Raw genomic sequence first — 22,855 nt, 5'->3', positions numbered from 1 at the left:
GTGTATAGAACATCCGTGATACTTATCACAATATTCAGTTGCATAACTAGTAGTTCAGTCCTACACTATCCTCTGACAATGTTGTTACAATTGATCACATGGCTCTTATTGCTCTTAATATCCTATTGGCATTACTGTCTATGGTTTCAACACACCTTGCATATTTATTTCATTATTTTTCATTTAGAAGAAGGAGTCACAGAACAGGGTCATATTTTTTCCTCTCTCTCATCACTATGAAACACTTAAATATAGATAATGAGTTCTCTAGTGCTGCTTTTCCTGTTTCAGAATTCCATGTTCAATTATTATTTTATTTTCAAGAGTTCGTGAATAGGAAGGAAATTGATGTTGTTAATCTATCTGAACTCCATTAAACCACATGCACAGAAGATTTGTGCGCAACAGCAATAATTTAGTAGTATGATCACATAAATTCAATATAAATAACACTGTCTTAGGAAGTATGGTTTGAAAGGAAACTGGTACAACTGGAACTTACCTGGGAAATTTAAGGAGGTTTTACACCCTATTTATATTTTTCCTTTCTTTCCAAAGATTTTTTTTAAAGTTTGACACTCACGTATTTGATCGTGTTTTCCTGATGTCTGTTCCATCAGTCCTTCTCCAGTTATTTTTGCTGTGGTAACTTTGTTAGTTAGATGCCTCTTTTCTTTTAAAATATTAGAAATGTACATAGGAGTAGGATCCATGCAGAGTACCCACGTTGAGACATGCATTTGAATTACTTTTCTTACTTAATAATTAATGTGCGGAGTACATATCTTGCAGCACTAATACCATATTACATAAATTGTACACATGATGATTAAGACAAATTTGTGTGAGAATACTGAGAGCACATAGTAACTGATACAGGATCATAAATCATAACAACACATCATGGTAACAAGCAACAGATACAATTCTTTTAGGTAATTATTGAAAATATGATTATGGGGCTCAGACAAAATGTGTGACTCGGTTGACAGTTTCTGTGCAGGGAGAGCACAGCTTGTTACCTTGGATGGTGAGTGAGACATTGACATTGACACCTTCAGGTGTGCATAGCTGTTCATGTTGGATATTAAGGATATTTTAATGGCCAGTCAAACAATATTAGTAGTGTTTTTCAAAGTGGTGCAACTTATATTAATTGTTCAAAAATGTAAAATTGTTCACCACACAAAATGCAGATAAATAGAGTCCTATAACTCTAATAACAGTAAGTCACAAATGAAATCATTCAAGTCAATAAAATACAAAAGTGTAAAAATTTGCAGAGATGTCAAATGGAACGATCACAGAGACTCAGTTGTAGGTACAGTGGGTGACAGACTTTAGTTAATTGGCAGGATATTGGGAAAATTCAGTCAGTTTACAAAATAGGCAGCTTATGAAACACTTGTGCATCCCATTGGGCAGGTCAGGGTTACTTCATTATGTCAGAGTCACTGATATGAGTTATACCATAGCTGGATAATCAACTTTACCAGCCACAGCTTATTATGCCTCATGGCCATTCCTCCTGTTCGTGTTATATGCCTCTTTGACTCAACAGTGAAATGACAGACTGCACGTGAATGGCAGATAGTGTTACATCCTTTTCCCTGGTATGGTGTAATGTGCAGGTATCTATGGTGTGGATGTTCTTATAGGTCTATGAGACCTTGAAGAGTTGCCAATTGATATCAAGTGCCAGCTCATGAGCTTCAGCACAGGGGCGTGGTATGGGTCTCATATCAATGGCCCCAATGGCCAGCCTAATTCCTTCATGGCGCACCATGACCAACGTTTTTAAATAGGATGATTTTGTAGTCCCATTCACTATGCACCCATAGTCAAGCCAAGATTGCATGAAGGCCCTGCAAAACTGCAGCAAACAGGTTTGGTCTGGGTACAGCACTTTCAAGTCACTAAGATGTGACAACCAGGTAAGTTTAAAATCAATTGTGAGGTTCAGGAGTGTCACTATTTCTTTACAATTAAGAGCTGTGACCATGACACTCAACTAGGGAAAGATATGAACACTTAAAAAGACACACACATACTTCTCAGTTTGACCTGCTACAAGCCAACGACAAAGCTGTAGAGGTGGCTAACTATTGGAAAAATAAAATTTGATCTGGACACGGAAAAGTAAAGTAAAGTACTTCTCAGTTGGGAAATTAAAATCTCTCTTCTCTGCCCATTCCTCCATCCTTCCATGAGCTTTAAGACTGGAATTAAAATGGTTTCTCTCAACAAATTAGGAAAGTTTTCTGATACCCAAATGAAGTTAAAAAAGGGAAGAAGACTTATTTGCTTTGCTTTATGAGATGCCATTACATACTATAAGGGACATTATCTTGCACAGGTGACCTATCATGAGCCACAGTTAATGCAGAATCAGCTCCCACATCAAAAAGAGTTTCTTAATTTCTTCATCATTAGTGGAACTGAAGTTCCAACTGCTTCTCTTAGCAGGTTCTCTGAAGCATAAAAAATCTGGATCATGACTTCTAGTGGTGGTAACTCTAGTGAAATTCTCTCCACTGTCTGGGAAATGTGTTGTGGGTAGGTCTGGAAACTTCCATTCCATATTGTGGCAGCCACTGGGTTCTTCCCACCTCTCCCAGAAATTCTCCTAATGGTCTCTCATGTGACTGTTCTTTTAGTGGAATTATGTTCAGGAACTGTTGCCATTCTCACTTCTTTCTCTCTCAAATAATGCAACATTTTGCCCTTGCTACCCAAACTGCTGTGTGGTGCTCTACATTTGGCTGGCATCTGAATCCAAGCAGAACCACCCTCCTGTCCCTGACTTGAGAGCAACGTTTATCATGCTACTGAGGAATAGGTTGCACATGTAACTGGCCTAAGGACTGTTAAATGGATGCTTCAGTGACATGGATCATTTTGTTAATCTAACCTATCCATTCTTGGACACAGCGAAGATGTTAAAGAAAGTTGGCTCTACAGTATACATTTCATTTTACTGAATACTCACTGTTAGCAGTTTTCTTTTGGCCACCACTCTGCCTGGAGTGAATTTAGATTAGGAATTGATCACCTGAAAACAAGTTATCAGCCACTTACTAATGAGCAGTGTTTGCAACAGCTGAAGAGCACACAATGAGACAGATGGCAGTGAATGACCCTGTTGCACTGTTGAAGTGTGTGCACTCCTTATACAAGAGATACATGTGTGAGGATACAACAAAGCTCTCATTGACTATAACCCTGGCATAAATGGTTGAAAGAGCCCCAAAACACATAGTGTGCAGCAAAAACTTCAACATAAAAGAAAGAGTCATGGAAACTGCGTAATGAGTTCAGTGAGAGCCTCTTTGTCTAGAACGTTATGTGGGGATAAATAGAGGAAGTATACTTTCAATCCATGATGCACATGCACTGATACACTGACTGCTTTTAGGTCAGTGGTGAGTGCGTAGAGGCAAAGATTGGTTTGGATTGTTTCCTTTTGTTCTCTCTCCACTTAGATCGAGCTTTTTGTGAAGGATGTAGCTGCATAGCTCAGGGCCATCAGCTAATTTAATATTTGTGCCCTCAAGACATACCATGTTTGCTAGAATATAGGCTGCACTTTTTTCCCTAAATCTTAGCTCAAAAAATCTTGGTGCAGCCTATAATTGAGATTTTTACCCCTCAGTTCATAAATCACTAATTTCAAAATGACATGTACATGTATCTTGTTGGTAGAAATTGATACTATTACAAGCTACTCATTCATTCATTCATTAATCCTTGTTCCATAGATCATGAATACATCATTTCACATTTTGTAAATCTCGTGAAATGTGTCACTTTAACATAAGTTTTCTTTATACAAAATAATTAGTTAATTTTTTTACAGTTACCACTTCATACCTAAAAATCCATCTATTGAATAGAAGTAGTTGTCATTCAGACATTCTGCGGTTATTTTTGTAAACCATCAAAGACTTACAAAGAAAACAGCAGGAAGACTTATACCTTATTTGCAAATACAATAGGTGTTCTTGAAAAAAGAAACCACAGCATCATTGCTTTTCAGAATCACATGTACGTATTCCACACTATGTTCCTCTACATCATTTACTGTAATGATGTTTGGAATATCAAAATAGACTGCCTTTTGTGTGCATTCCGTATTTAGGAATGCGATACAAACTGTTTTCATAAGATTCATGCAGTTTTTGCACAGTTGTATCTCTACAATGGACAAATAAAATATTTTGTTACATAAATTGCCAATCCCACCAATACGAAATTTAAATCCCATTGAAAAATTGTTTCTTTTACATGCTAATTTGAGCCCTTCAGTTTGATGATTTCAGTTGTAGCAGCATATCCACATTTCCTGTTTTGAGCTATAAAATCAAGCAAGTCTTTTTTCACATTTGGATATTTAGGCTTTTGAAATGAACACCTTCATTTCAAACTATTGAGGAATTTCTCTTCACTTACACATCACTAATGAATTGTTTTCCTACATGAAATCCTTGCTGCCCACTTTCCATGTTCCTTTGCATAATCCATAGCTGGTAACTTGAAGTTTCTTAATTGTTACATAGGGTTTGAAGTTCCTTAATTGTTACATAGGGTTCCCTACATAATTTGATGTCTGCATCATGTATATAGTAGCAGTACTTTTGTAATTGGCCATAAATGTAGTAGCATGGCCATTATTGGAGTTTTAGTATTTACTATAGTCTTGTGCAAAAAGTTAAGGTGCAGCCTATATTCATGCAAAAACAGTATACACATTGGTCTTCATTGATATTATACTTGTACTTCCTTTGGATATATCCTGAACCCATTTATGTTCCACTGTAGTATGGAAGCCAGCAATGAGGTGTCTCCTTCTTTTCCCTGTTTTTCCGTCGTAGTTGGAAGTTTGCAGGTACCTGAGAGACTTTCTGATTCCCTCAGGAAGACAAAGACCTCCATACCTTCATTTGATTCATAATACAGGACAAAGGTCATGATGGTTTTGGACCTAATAATTTTGGTCTGTTCTTTACTTTCCATGGCCTGTATAATGAGATGTTGGTAGGGTTCTTTCAACAGCAATATTTCTCTGTTTCTCTTCTTCTGTCTGCCATGAGGGTGTGTTCTTTCTGACAGTATGTTCTGCTTCCACCATTGTTTCATTTGTAGGTGAACTTGTGAGTATAACCAATAGTGCAGGTTTACACCAACATTTACAGCTGTATTTTGTTGTGCTCTGTTCAGCTGTCAGTATCTGAGTGCCAACATCAGTCTTTGATACGGGCTGCTTTAGTGATGAAACCAATGACTTTATGAAACTAGGTGGCCGTGTGGCATTTGCAAGTAAATGTGGTGCAACTAAAGTGTTGAGTTTTAAAACGCTGTATAGGGTTAGGAAGATCAACTGGGAAATCAGAATAAAAGATGGTGTTTTCTTGAGCTCACCATGTACTCTTTTGATGAAATTCTTTAGTTTGATGATGTATTAACTTTTCTGTTTTTATTACAGTTCCTTGTCATCTACATCCATGACATCATTATACTACACTATATTCTAATTACAAAGACTGGGCACTATGGATGAAACGGTAAAGTAAGGGTGTGGCTCGAGGCATGTCTAGATGATAGATATGTATAGTTCCAGATTCCTGCAACTATACATAAACAACAAACCAAACTGATTAGTTCATTTCAACAAGCTATGTAAAAGACTGAATTCAGCAGCATTTGCCATTCATTCAATTTCATCTATTTGTGTCTTGGAAACAATTAAAACTACATATATAGGATATTTCCATTCACTTATGACATGTGGCATCATAATTTGAGGTAACTAGTCATGAGCAAAGTCTTTATTGTACAGAAAAGAGTCATCAGAATTATGGCTAAAGGGCACTCTAGATACTCTTGCAGAAACTTATTCAAACAGCTTTGGATCCTCACCATGCCATCACAGTACATTTTTTCACTAATGTGATTTGTGAATAATAATCATACAATTTACAAAACAAACAATGAATATCATGATCATGATAAAGATGTAAACATGGTCTTCACAAAAACATAAAAAGTCTCAGCATGGTACAGAAAGTAGTACATTATTCAAGCATAAAAGTATACAATAAACTTCCATTTCACGTTAAATCTGTCATTGGGGATAGGACTAAATTAAAAAAAAAAAAAAAAACAGCCAAGACTTTATATGTTGAATAGTTTTTTCTATTCTTTACAATTTTTTTTTTTAATACAGTGTGCAACAGTTATTACAATGTGTTTAATTTTAAGCATTCCTATCAGAACTGGCTAAGTAGCACTGGCATATTAATTATTTTTGGTATGTATTAGAATTTAAGACTTATAATTTGTTTGTGTAATCATTATTACTATTATAATGTGTGTAGTTGTTTTAACCCTTCAGTCTCATGTATCTGTTTATATACAATTTAGTTTGTAAGCCTCATGACCAATTAGATATGGTTATTACTGTAATAATCTGACGTGTTCTACATCCTAGTGATACACTCACATCAAGTATTTATGGAACATGAAAATAAATAAATAAAATAAATAAACAAGTTACAACTACAATACAGTAATTAAACACTATTAGCTTACAATTCATGGCATTCTCTTCAAGTGATTTGTTTGCTGGTGTATTTTTGATTGTCTCAATCATGAGGGTACCATCACACAGCCTCTCAGCAGTTGCCTACAAGTCCCTCTAATGCTTTGTGTATGTAAAAAGGTGACAGTTTTTCAAATGTACCTTCCACACATTTAAAAATGATGGAAACACATTTCACCATAGAATGTCACCTGTAATTGGTGGTAATAGACATTTCAGATGCTCTAGCCACAAGAGATCTCCTTTGAGTCTACATGTTAATACTGCCCAATGGACCATTGTTGGGAATGTTAGAAAGAGGTGTAGGTTTCATTGGCATCCATTACCAGGTTGGAAAACAGGACTCCACTCAGACAGAGCATTGCTTGCTGGATAAACCTTGTGCAACTGAGCTACAGCAAGCTCCCCAGGAGTTACCTAATAACAAGTGTACCATGTAAACAGCCAGCCATCACATCAGTGAACAGCATATCTTCAGTTGTCTTTTTTTTTCTTTTCTGTTCTTTTTTTTAATAAAATATTCCAGCTACTATGCTGCAGTCAAATGGATTTAACATTTAAATTTAAACGTTATATGCATTTGACCACAGCATAACAGCCCAGATAATTTTATTAATTATGACATTTTCAGCTGTGAAAGTTTAAATTTTAAAATGTTTGTTTCATCCTCATGGCCCATGTGGGTAAGCCAAGATCCCCATTACTTGTGAGACACCAAATTCCGCTGTCACACCTCACAGCGGTCACTGAAGCATGCCCATGGCTTATAGATATAGAAGACAAGTAGCACACACAAGTCCCTATTTCAAGAAACCTGTGTTTATCAAATCTGCACCGTGTGAATGAAAGTTGAGCTTCATAAGGTGCTCGTGATTTGGTAGAACCTAGGAGGCACAAATACCATATATGTGGCAACCACTGGCCATCATGAAATTATAAGAACCAGTACTAATTAATGCAGGAATATACTTCAGCTCCCTACATATGGCTCAGAAATAGAGTCCAACAACAAAGTGAGACTAATTAGCATGTAATAAATTATTCTGTATTATTTGTGGGTAGTCTCACCTACTTAGGATATCTGAGGTAATACTGTTAGCCATTTTTAAGAGCCAACCATCAAGTAATGTGGCAGCAAGATCTAGTTTATGCCAGGTAGCTTTGAAAAAGGTGGCCATTGAATAGAGGCATATATTGTCTGCATATTTTAACAGTCTTAGCAGTTGGTGGTAGAGAAGTTTAAATATCAGCAGTATATATTGTACACAATATTTGACTGAAGGTTTCCTCATAAGGGAGGCCTTAAATTTCGTGCATGGGTCCCTAATGTCATTGCTCGACCAAATGAATGTCCATCAATAAGAAAGCAGATTGATGTGATAAAGGCACCTAGATTTCTAAGAGTGCAAATGTCAAGCTGACAGGAGTGATCCCATCAATTTACGTGTAGTATTATATATCTGTACACACATTAAAAAAAAAAAAAGTTTTGCATCACCTCAGTTCCAAGAGTTCCAGAGCCTGTACAGAAAACTGGAATAGAGATCAACATAAACACCATTTCTGCCCTTTTTATTGCTCTTAAAAACCACACATTGCATGTTGTACCACCGTACAGCGAGACCTTCAGATATGGTGGTCCAGACTGCTGTACACGACGGTACCTCTAATACCCAGTAGCACATCCTCTTGCATTGATGCATGCCTGTATTCGTCGTGGCATACTATCCACAAGTTCATCAAGGCACTGTTGGTTCGGATTGTCCCACTCCTCAATGGCAGTTCAGCATAGATCCCTGAGAGTGGTTGGTGGGTCAAGTCATCCATAAACAGCCCTTCTCAGTCTATCCCAGGCATGTTCAATAGGGTTCATGTCTGGAGAATATGCTGGCCATTCTAGTTGAATGATGTCATTATCCTGAAGGAAGTCATTCACAAGATGTGCACGATGGGAGCATGAATTGTCATTCATGAAAACGAATGCCTCACCATTATGCTGCCTATATGCTAGCACTATCGGTTGGAGGATGGCATTCACGTATCATATAGCCGTTATGGAGCCTTTGATGACCACCAGCGGTGTATGATGGCCCCCCATAATGCCACCCCAAAACATCAGGGAACCTCAATCTCACTGCACTCATTGTACAGTGTGTCTAAGGTGTTCAGCCTGGCTGGGTTATCTCCAAACACGTCTCCGACGATTGTCTGGTTGAAGGCATATGCAACACTCATCGGTGAAGTGAATGTGATGCTAATCCTGAGTGGCGCATTCAGCATGTTGTTGGGCCCATCTGTACTGCACTGCATGGTCTCATGGTTGCAAAGATGGACCTTGTATGGACGTTGGGAGTGGAGTTGGACATCATGCAGCATATTGCACACAGTTTGAGACATAACGTGTTGTCCTGTGGCTGCACAAAAAGCATTCTTCAACGTGGTGGCGTTGCCGTCAGGCTTCCTCTGGGCCATAATCCATAGGTAGTGGACATCCACTGCAGTAGTAGCCCTTGAGTGGTCTGAGCGAGTTACATCATCGACAGTTCCTGTCTCTCTGCATCTCCTCCATGTCCAAACAACATCGCTTTGGTTCACTCTGAGACACCTGGATGCTTCCTTTGTTGAGAGCCCTTCCTGGCACAAAGTAACAATGCGAACACAATCAAATTGCAGTATTGACCATCTAGACATGGTTGAACTACAGACAACATGAGCCATATACCTCGCTCCTGTTGGAATGACTGGAACTGATCAGCTGTTGGACTCCCTCCGTCTAATAGGCCCTGCTCATGCGTGGTTGTTCACATCTTTGGGCGGGTTTAGTGATATCTCTGAACAGTCAAAGGGACTGTGTCTGTGATACAATATCCACAGTCAACGTCTGTCTTCAGGAGTTCTGGGAACCGGGGTGATGCAAAACTTTTTTGATGTGTGTAGATGACTTTGTACATTATAATTTGTCAGTTTGAGAATAACTGTGCATTAGAGAACTTCAATGAATTCTATTGTACCTCTTTTATTATTAAAATTACTTTTCATTATCTTGGCCTCTAGACAAAATGCTGGCTTCTTTTACATACTGTTACTTCTCTCCGACTTACAGATTGTCTTCCAGGAAAAAGCACCCAAGATCAGTAAAGCATTTATTGTGAAATTATGAAAATATGAGCATTAACAATGAAATGAGCACAGGAGAGCCTCAAACTGCAGACAAATATTTTACTCACACACACACACACACACACACACACACACACTCACACACACACACACACACACACACACACACACACACACACATTCTGCAAGTGCTGTGACTTGAGTAGGCCCCAGGTTTTCCATTATAATATTAACAACAAAATTATATAGGCTTGGTAATTGAGACGGGGAATCACTGTGTGATATTATTTAAACTTAGCTCATTGCTAATTTGATAGGTCTGCCTGGTAGCATTATTCTGTAAAAGACTCACAAATGGTCTGCTGAACCATTAGATTTATACATAAGAATTGTCAGTCAGTTTTTTTTTTCGATTAGTTTGCTGTCTGTACGTTATCTTTACAGCACCTGTTGCTGTATTTTCAGGAAAAGTAATCTGAATATTTGAGAACATTTTCAAATGACTTTATTGTAGTAAGCAACTGACATTTTCACATGGGTAAGAACAGTGGGAAAACCCATGAATAACAAATTTTTCAAGAGCAACATCACAATCCATATTGATTGTGGTCCAGCCACCATTTTTTCTCCTTTTTTTTTTCAAGATTTCTTAACAAACACAAAACCACCCACAAAGCAAGCATACCACTAAACGTGTTCAAAATCAACGTAATAATTATGTAAATGAGTAGGCAGTATCAAAGATGTAGTCATAAACACACCAACAAAGTCGTGATGTTTCCAGTGGTTCTTTATCATCGACTAGTGAAAGTAGGTCAGCCCAGGTGATATGCTGGTGGTGACGCCAGTAGGGGAGCTTTTCATTATTCCCAGGTGGCATCCTCCCAACACTATGTAGTGTTTCCTCATCTGCACTCATGTTGATACCTGGCAAGGATACCATTTTGTTCTTTGCACTTATCACTTAGTTTTTTATTTGGTTCCATAGTTCTTGTAATTTTTAGATAATGTCTTCTTCAGTTTAGATTTTCTGCAGCTAATGCTCTCCACAACATGTCACATACACTAACTTTTCACTGTTATTTGCATTTCTCTTCCTGCTACTTGTTTCATTAAAGTTAAGATAGCTCATAAATCACTCTATCAGGCAATGGCTTTTGATGACTGTACATCCAGGACTATGTCCTACACTTTGTCCATAAAACTGAGCATTGCTGCTTTTTGCATTTTTCACATGGTCATTAGTTCAAATAACACTCCCAGTTATTCTCTGTTGTTAGGAATATCACTTTTACCATCCTTGTGATGCCATTTCTCACTGTTTTTAATAATAAAGATGACTTTATATCTGTTAGATACAGCATCTCAGATATGTTGGATCAAGAACCAAACATAAATAAGTGTAAATCTGGCAGCCAAGTCCACTTATTTACGTGGAATACATTATATTTTTTCTGTGTCTTCAAAAGTATCCTGTTCCTGTATACCAGGAACCTACTTTATCCAATGTGATATGTCTATAGTAGAATTTATTTGGTTTAAAATGTTTTAAATAGAGATGCTAACAGTGCTAAATTCATTATTCACAATTTTTGTTGAAAATTAGTATAAAATTCAGCTTATCTCAAAGTGTTTTATGTATGTATTTCAGGCATGTCTTTCTACTAGAAAAGTGTCGACTGTGGGGCATCTGGGACATTGAGTGGGTGATCAGGATTGATGATATTATGAAAGTTCCCCATGTATCGGACAATATGCTGATATTCAAAGTGAGACAGGTAAGGTCTGAAACTCATTATTCTTTTCCTTAAACTCAATAAGGAATAAACTTGGCTGTATCAGTACAATAGTCTGTATCTGTCAGTGTTATTAGTGCATATTTTCATTATTACTATTTTGGTTTATTTGACAAACTTTCTTCCACTGCAACAGTAACATGTCTGATAAACAATTATATCAAATGGCAATTTATATCACAGTATGTAGTCCGACAAAAATATTCTGCTGAAACAAGCAGTCCTTAGAGTGTACTCTCAAGTACAACATCTCACTTTATTGTACTTGGCTGCTGAAACACAGCAAGCTTGAGTCTCCCATAAGCTCTTATTACGCCTCTACTCATAATTAATTTTTTTTTCCTTCACTGCAATTTGATTCCAATTTTCTATACCATCTGTATGTAGTGTACCCATGAATCTATCCTATTATTATTTAGATCAGATTCAATCCAGTTTAAATTATGTTTATTAAAAGTTATACCTAATTGAAAATTCTACAATGGTATGTAATGGGGAAATTTTTTTAACTAATAGAAGACTTGATAATAATGACAGTACTCACTTGAAATATTGACTATATAATGACGTACTTTGAGTTAACTAAAATTAATTAATAGTTAAACGCTAAAGTCCAAACATACTTAGATTTTCCATTCCAGATTTATCCACTGTCCTCCTTAGATTCCAACTTTCATCACAATGCTTTTGTTGCTCCAAATTTCCTAAACTGAATGACATCTTTCAATAAGTAATGCAGCTAATTGATAAGAATTTGCTAAAATTGGCATAAATGATTATAAATGCACCTGTAAATGGTTTTTTCCCAATGTGGATGCATAGCATGGTTCCATGACATTTTGTATTTTCCTAAACCACCACATATTTTATAAAGAAGATTATTATCATATGATAGATTTCATCTGAAGTAGCAAAATATAATTTATCTATTTTTCAAACCAAAACATAATTTACAAATTGAAATGTCAGTCAAATAGAACCCATGTGACATGTTGGCAAGAGTCTGAGTACATGGCATTGTATAAAAATCTGCAACCAGTAATATGTTTGCAAGAGTCTGAGTGCATGGCATTGTATTAAAATCTGCAACCAGTAATATGTTTGCAAGAGTCTGAGTGCATGGCATTGTATAAAAATCTGCAACCAGTAATGTTCAAACAAGATATAACTGTGACTTAACATGTGAACGTTGATAAAGTGTATGACTTTGTACGAACGTCTTTTGAACATGTGCACTGTTCCAGTACTACAAAGCCTCTGTTTTCTATTAATATTGTGTTCAGAAAGGACTCTGACTTCATTAGGTGATCACACTGTTAATGCCAAGTTTGTGTAGAGTAATGTGATAGTACCTACTTGCCTATAATGCTAGATGTGAAACTGGATCTGGTCATCATAATGCTTACGGTGATAATACGAGGTGCATTCAAGTTCTAAGGCCTCCGATTTTTTTTCTAATTAACTACTCACCCGAAATCGATGAAACTGGCGTTACTTCTCGACATAATCACCCTGCAGACATACACGTTTTTCACAATGCTGACGCCATGATTCCATGGCAGCGACGAAGGCTTCTTTAGGAGTCTGTTTTGACCACTGGAAAATCGCTGAGGCAATAGCAGCACGGCTGGTGAATGTGCGGCCACGGAGAGTGTCTTTCATTGTTGGAAAAGGCCAAAAGTCAATAGGAGCCAGGTCAGGTGAGTAAGGAGCATGAGGAATCACTTCAAAGTTGTTATCACAAAGAAACTGTTGCGTAAAGTTAGCTTGATGTGCGGGTGTGTTGTCTTGGTGAAACAGCACACGCGCAGCCCTTCCCAGACGTTTTTGTTGCAGTGCAGGAAGGAATTTGTTCTTCAAAACATTTTCGTAGGATGCACCTGTTACCATAGTGCCCTTTGGAACGCAATGGGTAAGGATTACGCCCTCGCTGTCCCAGAACATGGACACCATCATTTTTTCAGCACTGGCAGTTACCCGAAATTTTTTTGGTGGCGGTGAATCTGTGTGCTTCCATTGAGCTGACTAGCACTTCGTTTCTGGATTGAAAAATGGCATCCACGTCTCATCCATTGTCACAACCTACGAAAAGATAGTCCCATTCATGATGTCGTTGCGCGTCAACATTGCTTGGCAACATGCCACACGGGCAGCCATGTGGTCGTCCGTCAGCATTCGTGGCACCCACCTGGATGACACTTTTCGCATTTTCAGGTCGTCATGCAGGATTGTGTGCACAGAACCCACAGAAATGCCAACTCTGGAGGCGATCTGTTCAACAGTCATTCGGCAATCCCCCAAAACAATTCTCTCCACTTTCTCGATCATGTCGTCAGACCGGCTTGTGCGAGCCCGAGGTTGTTTCGGTTTGTTGTCACATGATGTTCTGCCTTCATTAAACAGATGCACCCACGAACGCACTCTCGACACATCCATAACTCCATCACCACATGTCTCCTTCAACTGTCGATGAATTTCAATTGGTTTCACACCACGCAAATTCAGAAAACGAATGATTGCACGCTGCTCAAGTAAGGAAAACATAGCCATTTTAAGTATTTAAAACAGTTCTCATTCTCGCCGCTGGCGGTAAAATTCCATCTCTGGGATGTATTGACAATGAACACGGCCTCATTTTAAAACAATGCGCATGTTTCTATCTCTTTCCAGTCCAGAGAAAAAAAAAACGGGGACCTTAGAACTTGAATGCACCTCGTAAATGTGGAAAAAGCCACCGCAGTTTTGAAAATATGCATAGTGTACGTCATTAGTGTAATTCCTGGAAATCAGTTTACAGCCGTTCTAGAAGATTTTGATCATCAAGATTCCAAGGACTTAATGGGCAGCGCAAGTAGATAGCATTGCATATGTGCCACCATTTAGAGATATCTTCTCAGTTTAGTATGGTGAAATGCACACATGTAAGCACAGAAATAGTGATAGTGGCAGAAATTACAAACTTGTGGGCTGTGAAACTAAGATTTAAAGTGACTGTGAAAGCAGGAATTCAGGGTCATAGTGGCAATAAGCGGTGAATGAACAACATTTTGAGTGTCTACATGTATGTGTGGATGGTAGATAAAACTATGCACAATTCCTTAATAACATGAGACAAAGTTTTTTTACCAGAGGGCTGGATGTCCTATTGGGTTAGTATAGTTAATTACTGGTTTTGCCCCATGATGTTACCAATGAGTAGACAGTTATTTATGAATAAATGTTAATCCTGAAACTCACTATCCATGCATATAGGCCATTTCAAAAGTTACCTATTGAAGCTCTGTATTATATTCATTGTAAAAATACATAGCTTATGTCTTTGTCTATATCCAACTCCTCTTTCTGTGCGTCACCTCCTTCCCCCCTCTCTCTCTGTAATCTCATCCTCATATATATTACAAAAATATATAGGCTATGTGGATCTGAATGATCATTACAGTAGCATGTGAACATTTGAATTAAATCAGTTGGTAACTTTTCAAGATATATGGTATCAAAGGTTCCACTTCATATATTTCATATATATGTACCAGTATATGCATTAAAAATATATATCCTATCTGTTAATTCAGGGTATAACCAATCTCCATTCAAACTTTAATCCAAATCCATTTAGCCATTTCAGTGAGAAGGAGTAATGGTACATCCAGACAATACCTCTTTGCTCATGTGCAGTCGCAAATGCGCAGAAACAAAATCAAATGCAAAAAAAATGTAGTGAAAAGAATACAATATGGATGTGCACTCTTATGTCCACATGTTACCGCATTGCTGCATCCACCTTCTATGGATCTGTTTCTACTCTCAGCTGTTTATGCTGTATTTATTGTATAAAAAAGGCAACAGGAAAAGAAGCCACAAAGATGACTCAGTAAAAAAGTATGTAAATAACAGAGATACTTTACTGCAAGATAGCCAAAATGACAGCAATGTTTTATTTGAAATTTTCACAAGAATGACATAGCAAGATTTTGATTTTTTGGTTATGAAACTGAAACGCGTATCTCTAGACAACATACTGTTACGTGAAATGTAGTTTCTGTAGAGGTGTGACTGGCAATAACACTCCATTACCTGCAACTGGTGATTCATACACTAGTTTGAGCTATTTGTTTCATGTCTCAAAATAAAGCAGTTCCATGATTATCCCTGAAATTGCAAAGCACTTCAGGTGTTTTCGTGGTGATTGTGTGAAGGTTAATAAACTTTCATTAATTTTTTTTTTATTTTTTAAAGATATTATCTATACAATTAACACACACATACTTGCATAGTTTAGTTGAACAGACGAGATGACTGAGACTGCTCCTGAAGATTCAAAGGTTTGCCAGTTGGTTTGTCAAGCACGATATTGTGCTGAGACTTGATTCATCTTGCTGCAAATTTTTCTGCATCAGAGCCATGAATTGAAGGTGTATTTGTTAAAATGAAAAGTAAATTTGAAAGTGTCAGACTCTGTAAATGACGTCTGTGATCAGTTGGTGTTAGATTAATGGTACTAAATCTGTGTTCACATTCAGCTGTAGATATACATATAATTTTGATTGCTTTCACAAATTCTTTGACAGAAGTGGACATGTGATGACGATTTTATTTATAGACTCAAAAATCTTTAACTAGTAATGCATATGTGCTTCCACTTAATTTAATTTTAATTTTTTAAAAATTAATTCAAAATCCATCTTCTTACATAAACAAGCAACTGACATGTCACCATGAAACATAAGCTCATAATCATATTAAGGACATGTTTCTGTATTTAATACAGCTGCAACCAAAAAGAAATCCAAGTCTTTAAAATGTGTTTTTACTTTGTCTACCAAAAACCAAAAAAATTTCTTCCAAAAGGTCTGAAATTTGTTACATTCATCAGAAGACAGTTCATTAATTAATACTTTTCCCCTAACTCTTGTACTATAATCCTCATTCATTGTGAGGTTTTTTTCCCCAACATTCCAAGAGTTTGTATGGCCATCACAGCTGCTTAGCTTTAAGGACTGAAGAATTTGTGTTTTGCATTATGAATGATAATACTTGCAAAACTTCTATTATCTTATAAAGCAGATCTAATTCCTTTGTAAGCAACCACTTTGTGAAATGTTTTAGCAAACCTTCAGATTTAAATCTCTTGTGAGTTGATTTGGAACCATCATGACTCAGTTTTTCAAGAAGATTAACAAGAGAACTGTGACTCAAGAAGAGCAGAAACAGCATTAAATGAGGAAGCAACCCAACATACATGAAAAATATGGCCCAGTTTCAAAATCTGCAAGAATAATTCTTGAGAAACACCCTGTAGTTGTCTCTGATTTTTGAGACTTTGAGAAAACACAGTATACAAGGAATCCAAAAACCCTGTGTATGGTATACATCTGCTACATCATTCATAATGTCTTCGACTGCTAGTTCCATTTTGTGGTTCATACAATGCAACAGTTAAATCCTCACTTGATTGATTACTCAACAGAGTGGCTGTTCCTTTGTAAGGTGGAAGCATTGTTAATGCACCATCTTTTGTGATAACTACAAGATGGTTCTTTAGTACATCATATTTAATGCCATGCTTTCAGGAGCTGTTAATAGAGCAGTGAAAATGCATTCTCTTGCCCCATTTTCTAATCCAACAATATTAAAAAAATAATTGCAAGCAACTCCCTCGAAGGACAAATATACATATCTTATTAAACAATTTTTTTTAATGGTTGTACTTTTGTCAATCTTGACACTGAAGTTTGTGCCTGAACCTGCAAGGCAGTCAGCAATTTTCTTTTTCCTTTCTTCACCTATAAACATAATGATAGTCCAGCGTACATGGTTAGAATGAAGCATATTATTGATTGATAAACCATTACACTTTTGTAGTTCCATTACTGTAAGATATGATTTGACTGGTTGTTTCTTTTTAGCTATAATATATGCAGATCTGAACAATGAATAAGTTGTGATCTTTTTGTCTTCCCCACAACTTTTTACTTTCACTCACAGATTTTTCTAAACATTGCTTTTCTTAGTACCTACAATTTATATGTATTTCATGTGTACTTTGCACTTTGCATGATCACTGATTTTATCATTTAGTTTCTTTGCATTATTAGCAGAAACACCAGCTAAAAATGCATTATTGGTATGTACAGGTTCCATGCTTTCCACTGTAAGTTCATGAATTTCTGAACACACTGTGCATATTACCAACTTTTGGTAATTGACAAACAGCCACAGCTTTGTCTCTCGCCAGTTTTGGAAAAGTGATTATGCAACACAATTTCCTACTACAATTTCAAGCCTACTGTTACTCCCATTAATATCTTGGGACTTCTCACAGCTTCCAGTGCCCAAAGTCACTCTCTTTCATTTTGTTAGCATCATCATTACCATTTTGTTTTTTGGATTCACCACCTATTTTAAGTCTTTTAGTACTACTGTATTCTGACTGTCAATTGTTGTACACATATCTGATAATGCACTTTCCTTAAGGAATGATCAAATTTTGCTTTGTTTGAAAGCCATGCTGAAATTCTGTAGTTCTTGCTGACCTGCACACACTCAACTCACAAACAATGCTACTGAAGTGGGAACATGTGGAGACTGCCATGTGTTTAATGGACATGAGAGAACAACTGAATGGCACCAGTTGATTTTGTATACACAATACTGAGGGGCCTGCATTAAGCTAAACCCATGTGGCCTTCGGCAAGCAAAGTCAGACTGTTGAATTCGTTCTGCTAGGTACTGTTGCTCAGTTAGCACTGCTTTGTCGTTTTGTTCCATATGTGTTTGTATACATGACACCATTGCCAAAACATGGTCTAATGGTAAATGTGCATGTAAGTACCAGGCTGTTTGCCCTTTTTTAGGGCCCAGCTGCTCGTGCACCTATGTGGTATGGCTGGGGACAGCTGCCACATTACTTGTCTTGCAAGCGTGCAAGCAATGGATGGCAGACCTTAAATGAAAGCAAAAATGACAGCATGAGAATGGCAATTCAGATGGTTTCAAATGCTTAAATACATAATGCTTTTGCCAAAATTAATAGACAAACATGTGTATTAGTGATCCTGTGTATGGCTCCACAAATTTAAATTAAATGTTAAGTTTTACATGTCCAGTGAGCAGGAAATAAGCGTCCCTGGTTGGGAAGGGTAATTTAAAATTAGAGGGGGAGGGGTGGATTGATTCTGACACGGAAAAATCCCCACCATCCCCCCCTGAAAATCTCAAATCAGATGTAACATATTTGCAAGAGTCTGAGTCCATGGCATTGTAAGAAAATCTGTAACCAGTAATGTCCACTCAAGTGATACATGTGACTTAACACATGAACATAGATGAAGTGTATGATTTTGCACAATCTTCTTTTAAGCATGTGGACTGTTCCAGTACTACACAGCCTCTGTGTTCTATTAATATCATGTTCAAAAAGGACTCTGACTTCATAGTGTGATAATGTTGTTAATGCCAAGTTCGTGTAGAGTAAATACATGGTGCATACTTGCATATAATGAATGCTGAACTGGATCTGATCATCATAATGCTTGTGCTGATAATAATAAATTAGGGAAAAGCCACATTACTTGAAAATTTGTGTAGTGTAAATCATTAGTGTAATTCCTGGAAATTAGTTTACAGCTGTTCTAGAAGACTTTGAACGACAAGACTTAATGGACAGTGGCACCACTATGCAGACATCTTCCTGTTTTGGTATCGTAAAATGAACTCTTATGTGCAAGAACAGTAATAGGTGACAGAAATTACAAACTTGTGGAGTGTGAAACTGAGTTTTGAGTGACTGTGAAATTAGCACTTCAGGGTCACAGTGGAAATTAAGAGTGAATGAACAAATTTTGAGTGATTACATGTATGTGTGGATGGTAGATAAAACTGTGTACAGTTGCTTAATAGCATGAGACAAAGTTAAATATGATGCTGCACCAACAAATAGTAGGTGGGTGACACCATAATGGAATCACCTTTCTCCAACCAGTGAGGGGATGAAGATGACCAATACCATCTTCAGTTGGACAGCAGCCAGTCAATGCAGAGCCAAGCAGTAGAAAGATCACCCCGAAGTGGAAATATGAATGAGTAGTGAGCAGATCACAGTAAATTACATACCGGTAACTACTGGCATCAGAGAAAATTAAGGTGAAGTGTTCCCACTGCTAAGTATTGCCCAGCATTTTATTAAGATGGACGACAATGGGGGAAGAAACAGTGTGTTTAATGTTTGGGGATAAGTGGAAAAAAATTAAAAGTGAACTGTTTGAAGACAGGATGTCTGAGGATAGGGATCAAGAACTAGAATTTGGAGATGGACAGAATGTAGTAATTAAAAGTGAACTTGATGATGAAGTGAATATCAGTTAGATAATAAGCAAAATGTCAAGGGCTTTGCCCACTGATTACTGTGATATGAAGAAGGAAGAGAATAAATCCAAATCAGTAGACTAGGATAATGTTAAACATGGATTTTGTGATTAAAAGCAAGGTTTGCAAGAAAAATTTTGGCCAGTGACATTGGGCCAATGTCAGGGCAGTTCATGGACAGTTTAAATGGAAGGATGTACAAACAGAAGAGTAGCATTGATAGTTTAAGGGCTTAGATTTGTGTAAAGATATAAAATAATTTAGACAAAACGATAAATTCAGTGAAAGTGTGCTTAGAAAGTAAGTTATATTAAATGACAAATAATTTGAATTCAAACTAAATGCTTTTAGTCCTGGTGAATTATAAAAATAAATGTAAAAAGGAGATGGAAGTTTATGTTGTTAGTTCTTTCACACTGAGGTCACATGAGTAGATCAGATTTGCACTGATGATATTAGTGTCTTAATTTCTGATGTAAAGCAAGTAAATAATGCTGACAGAGAGAATCTGAGGGTAGTATAAGAAGATATGGCTGTAAATATTGATACAGTCAATGATACTGGAGCTGTAGGCATATCTCAGCTAGTAGGGAATAAAATTTTTGTCAAATTTGATGAGTTTGTTAAAGGAGACTGTAAAGATGTGCAATTAAAAGTATGAACAAAATTAGTAAATGCTAATGTGAGCAATGTTGTGATGAAAAATATGCAGGTAGAAAGGTAAATAAGGCGAAAGTTACTGAGGTAAAGAAACCTGTTGTTAAATTGCCAGTGGTAACTACATAAAAACTTCTCGAAGTGAACTATCTGCAATAAGTAATTTTCAGTACAAATGTACAGACAGCAATTTTCAGTATATATGTTATGTTCAAGGGAATAGTAGTTGTATGATGGAGCATGTCAAGAGATTTTTGGTGTGTGGGATACTGTGTTTGCAACTGACTTCAATAAAAGAGAGTAAGATTTCACATGATACTACAAAACTAGATGGAAGAGCAGGGGCTCAATGTAATTGTGAAGTAATTAATGGATAGGGGATTCAGTGAACTTTAGGGAACACATTATGTGGCAAGTAGTGCCCCCATAGTTGGGTGATCTCATTCCTCCTTTATTGAACCACTCTCTTCACCTACAATTCTATTCATGGATTGTAACAAAAAAGTAATCTTCTTCTATTATATTCAGTTCATAGGTAATCCAAAATTTGATGACTAAATTTTTGTGTGTTATGGACACTAAAAGAATATCAGAGGATGTCAGCTAAATTTTGTGATGAATACCTCATCTATGTTTTCATTTAGTAATGTTGATAAAATTTGTGTGGGTAATGTGTTGTAATGTAGTGAAGAAGTGTGAGATAATGAATTGAGTTATGTGGTAATGAAGTGACAACATGAAATAATGGAGTAATAAATAGACGGAATGTGGTGATATCAAAGGGAGTGATGAAATAAGGAAATAATAAGTAAATTAAGTAATAATGAGGTATTTATTTATTTGTGATATGACAATACAAACTGATCTGCAACCAACAAACATGAAGTGCATTATTTTATAAAATAAATAGAAGTAAACGACTACACTGTCCAGTCACATTAATGTGACCACCTGTCAAAAGCTTGAGCAGCACATACCACTGCAAGACATGCAGGCAGAGAGACAATGAGGTTCTGGAAGGTACTGAGAGGGATGTGGAGCCATACCAGCTCCAGTCCCGTGGCCAGCTGTACTATTTCCTTGGTTGAGGATCAGTGGTGCGAACAGCTGATCGAAGTGGTCCCACAGACTCTCGATTAGGTTTAAACACGGGGAGTTTGGTAGGCAGGGGAGCATGGTAAACACATACCGGTGCTCTTTGAACCATGCACATGTGATGAGCTGTGTGACATGCATTGTGCTACTGGTAATACCAGTGAACCAAGGAAAATCACACTACATGTAGTGGTGAACGTGGCTCCTAGGATTGATGCATACTTGTGTTGATCCATTGTGCCTTCCAGAATGATGAGATCACCCATGGAATGCCACAAAAATATTCCCCAGTCAGTAAGACTCCCTTCTCCTGCATGGACCTTCCAACAATTGTTGCAGGTTGTTGGTCATCTGACCGGTGGAGCATAAAATGTGAGTCATCTGAAAAGGTCATATGTCGCCATTTAGTAGACATCCTGTTGCATCCTGGAATGCAAATTCCAGTCTTCATCACTAATGACAAGCAGTCTACATGGGTGTATGAACCGAGTGCCTACTGCCATGGTTCGTACGCAGCAATGTTTGCTGAACGGCCATTGGGGAGACAATGTTGATAGCTCTTTGTTCTGTGTGGGTGGTCAGTTGCTAAGTAGTAGCACATCTGTTTGCTCATACACATCTCCACAACCATTGTTCACCCCTGTTATCAGTGGTCTGTGGTGCACCACAGTTGCCTCACCACCGGTTTTGTATAGTGTCATTGTGCCATGCATGGTATACTTCAACCACAGTGACACACGAACAAATTACAAACTTTTCAGAAATGCTTCCACTCCTGGCTCGAAAGCCAATGATCATGCCCTTTTTGATACCAGATAAATTGCTCCACTTCCTCATTACAGCAACAACTGCATTGTTTTCCACATCCCTCAATACACTTTATATGTCCTCCACTGGGTGTGCTGTTACCTGCCGTCTTAGAGAGATTATTGCACATTGACATAGAACAGAGTTGGTGGCCACATTTATGAGACTGGATCATATAAATCCAGAAAGTAATATCTACATTTTCAATCCATTCAAGAGCTGTCTCTGATTTTTACTATGTATTCGAAGATCTGATGTGCATTGCCACAGTCACATTGAGAAGATGAAGCTGTCCACCACTGGCAGAAGCTTTCTGCTCAGATGCCATAGCCTGTACAAATCCTATTAATTGTTTTCCAAGCATCTCATGGTAATTCTGTGCCAGCTGATCATGTACTAGGTCTTATGAGAGTGTGAT

At 37.3% G+C, this 22,855-nt stretch overlaps 1 protein-coding gene across 1 annotated transcript in view; it reads left to right on the top strand.

Moving 5' to 3' along the window:
* The window catches only part of LOC124722880 (vacuolar protein sorting-associated protein 13A-like), a 752,258-nt gene that overhangs the window by 715,263 nt on the left and 14,140 nt on the right, over positions 1–22,855 (top strand). The window contains exon 64 of the mRNA XM_047248017.1: positions 11,370–11,496. Within this exon, the coding sequence (XP_047103973.1) occupies positions 11,370–11,496 (127 nt within the window). The remainder of the gene's footprint in view (positions 1–11,369; positions 11,497–22,855) is intronic.

The sequence above is a fragment of the Schistocerca piceifrons genome, chromosome X (genome assembly GCF_021461385.2).
Source record: "Schistocerca piceifrons isolate TAMUIC-IGC-003096 chromosome X, iqSchPice1.1, whole genome shotgun sequence".
NCBI classification, from domain to species: Eukaryota; Metazoa; Arthropoda; class Insecta; order Orthoptera; family Acrididae; genus Schistocerca; species Schistocerca piceifrons.
The sequence above is the reverse complement of the archived record's forward strand: the minus strand, read 5'-3'. Positions and strand labels throughout refer to the sequence as shown.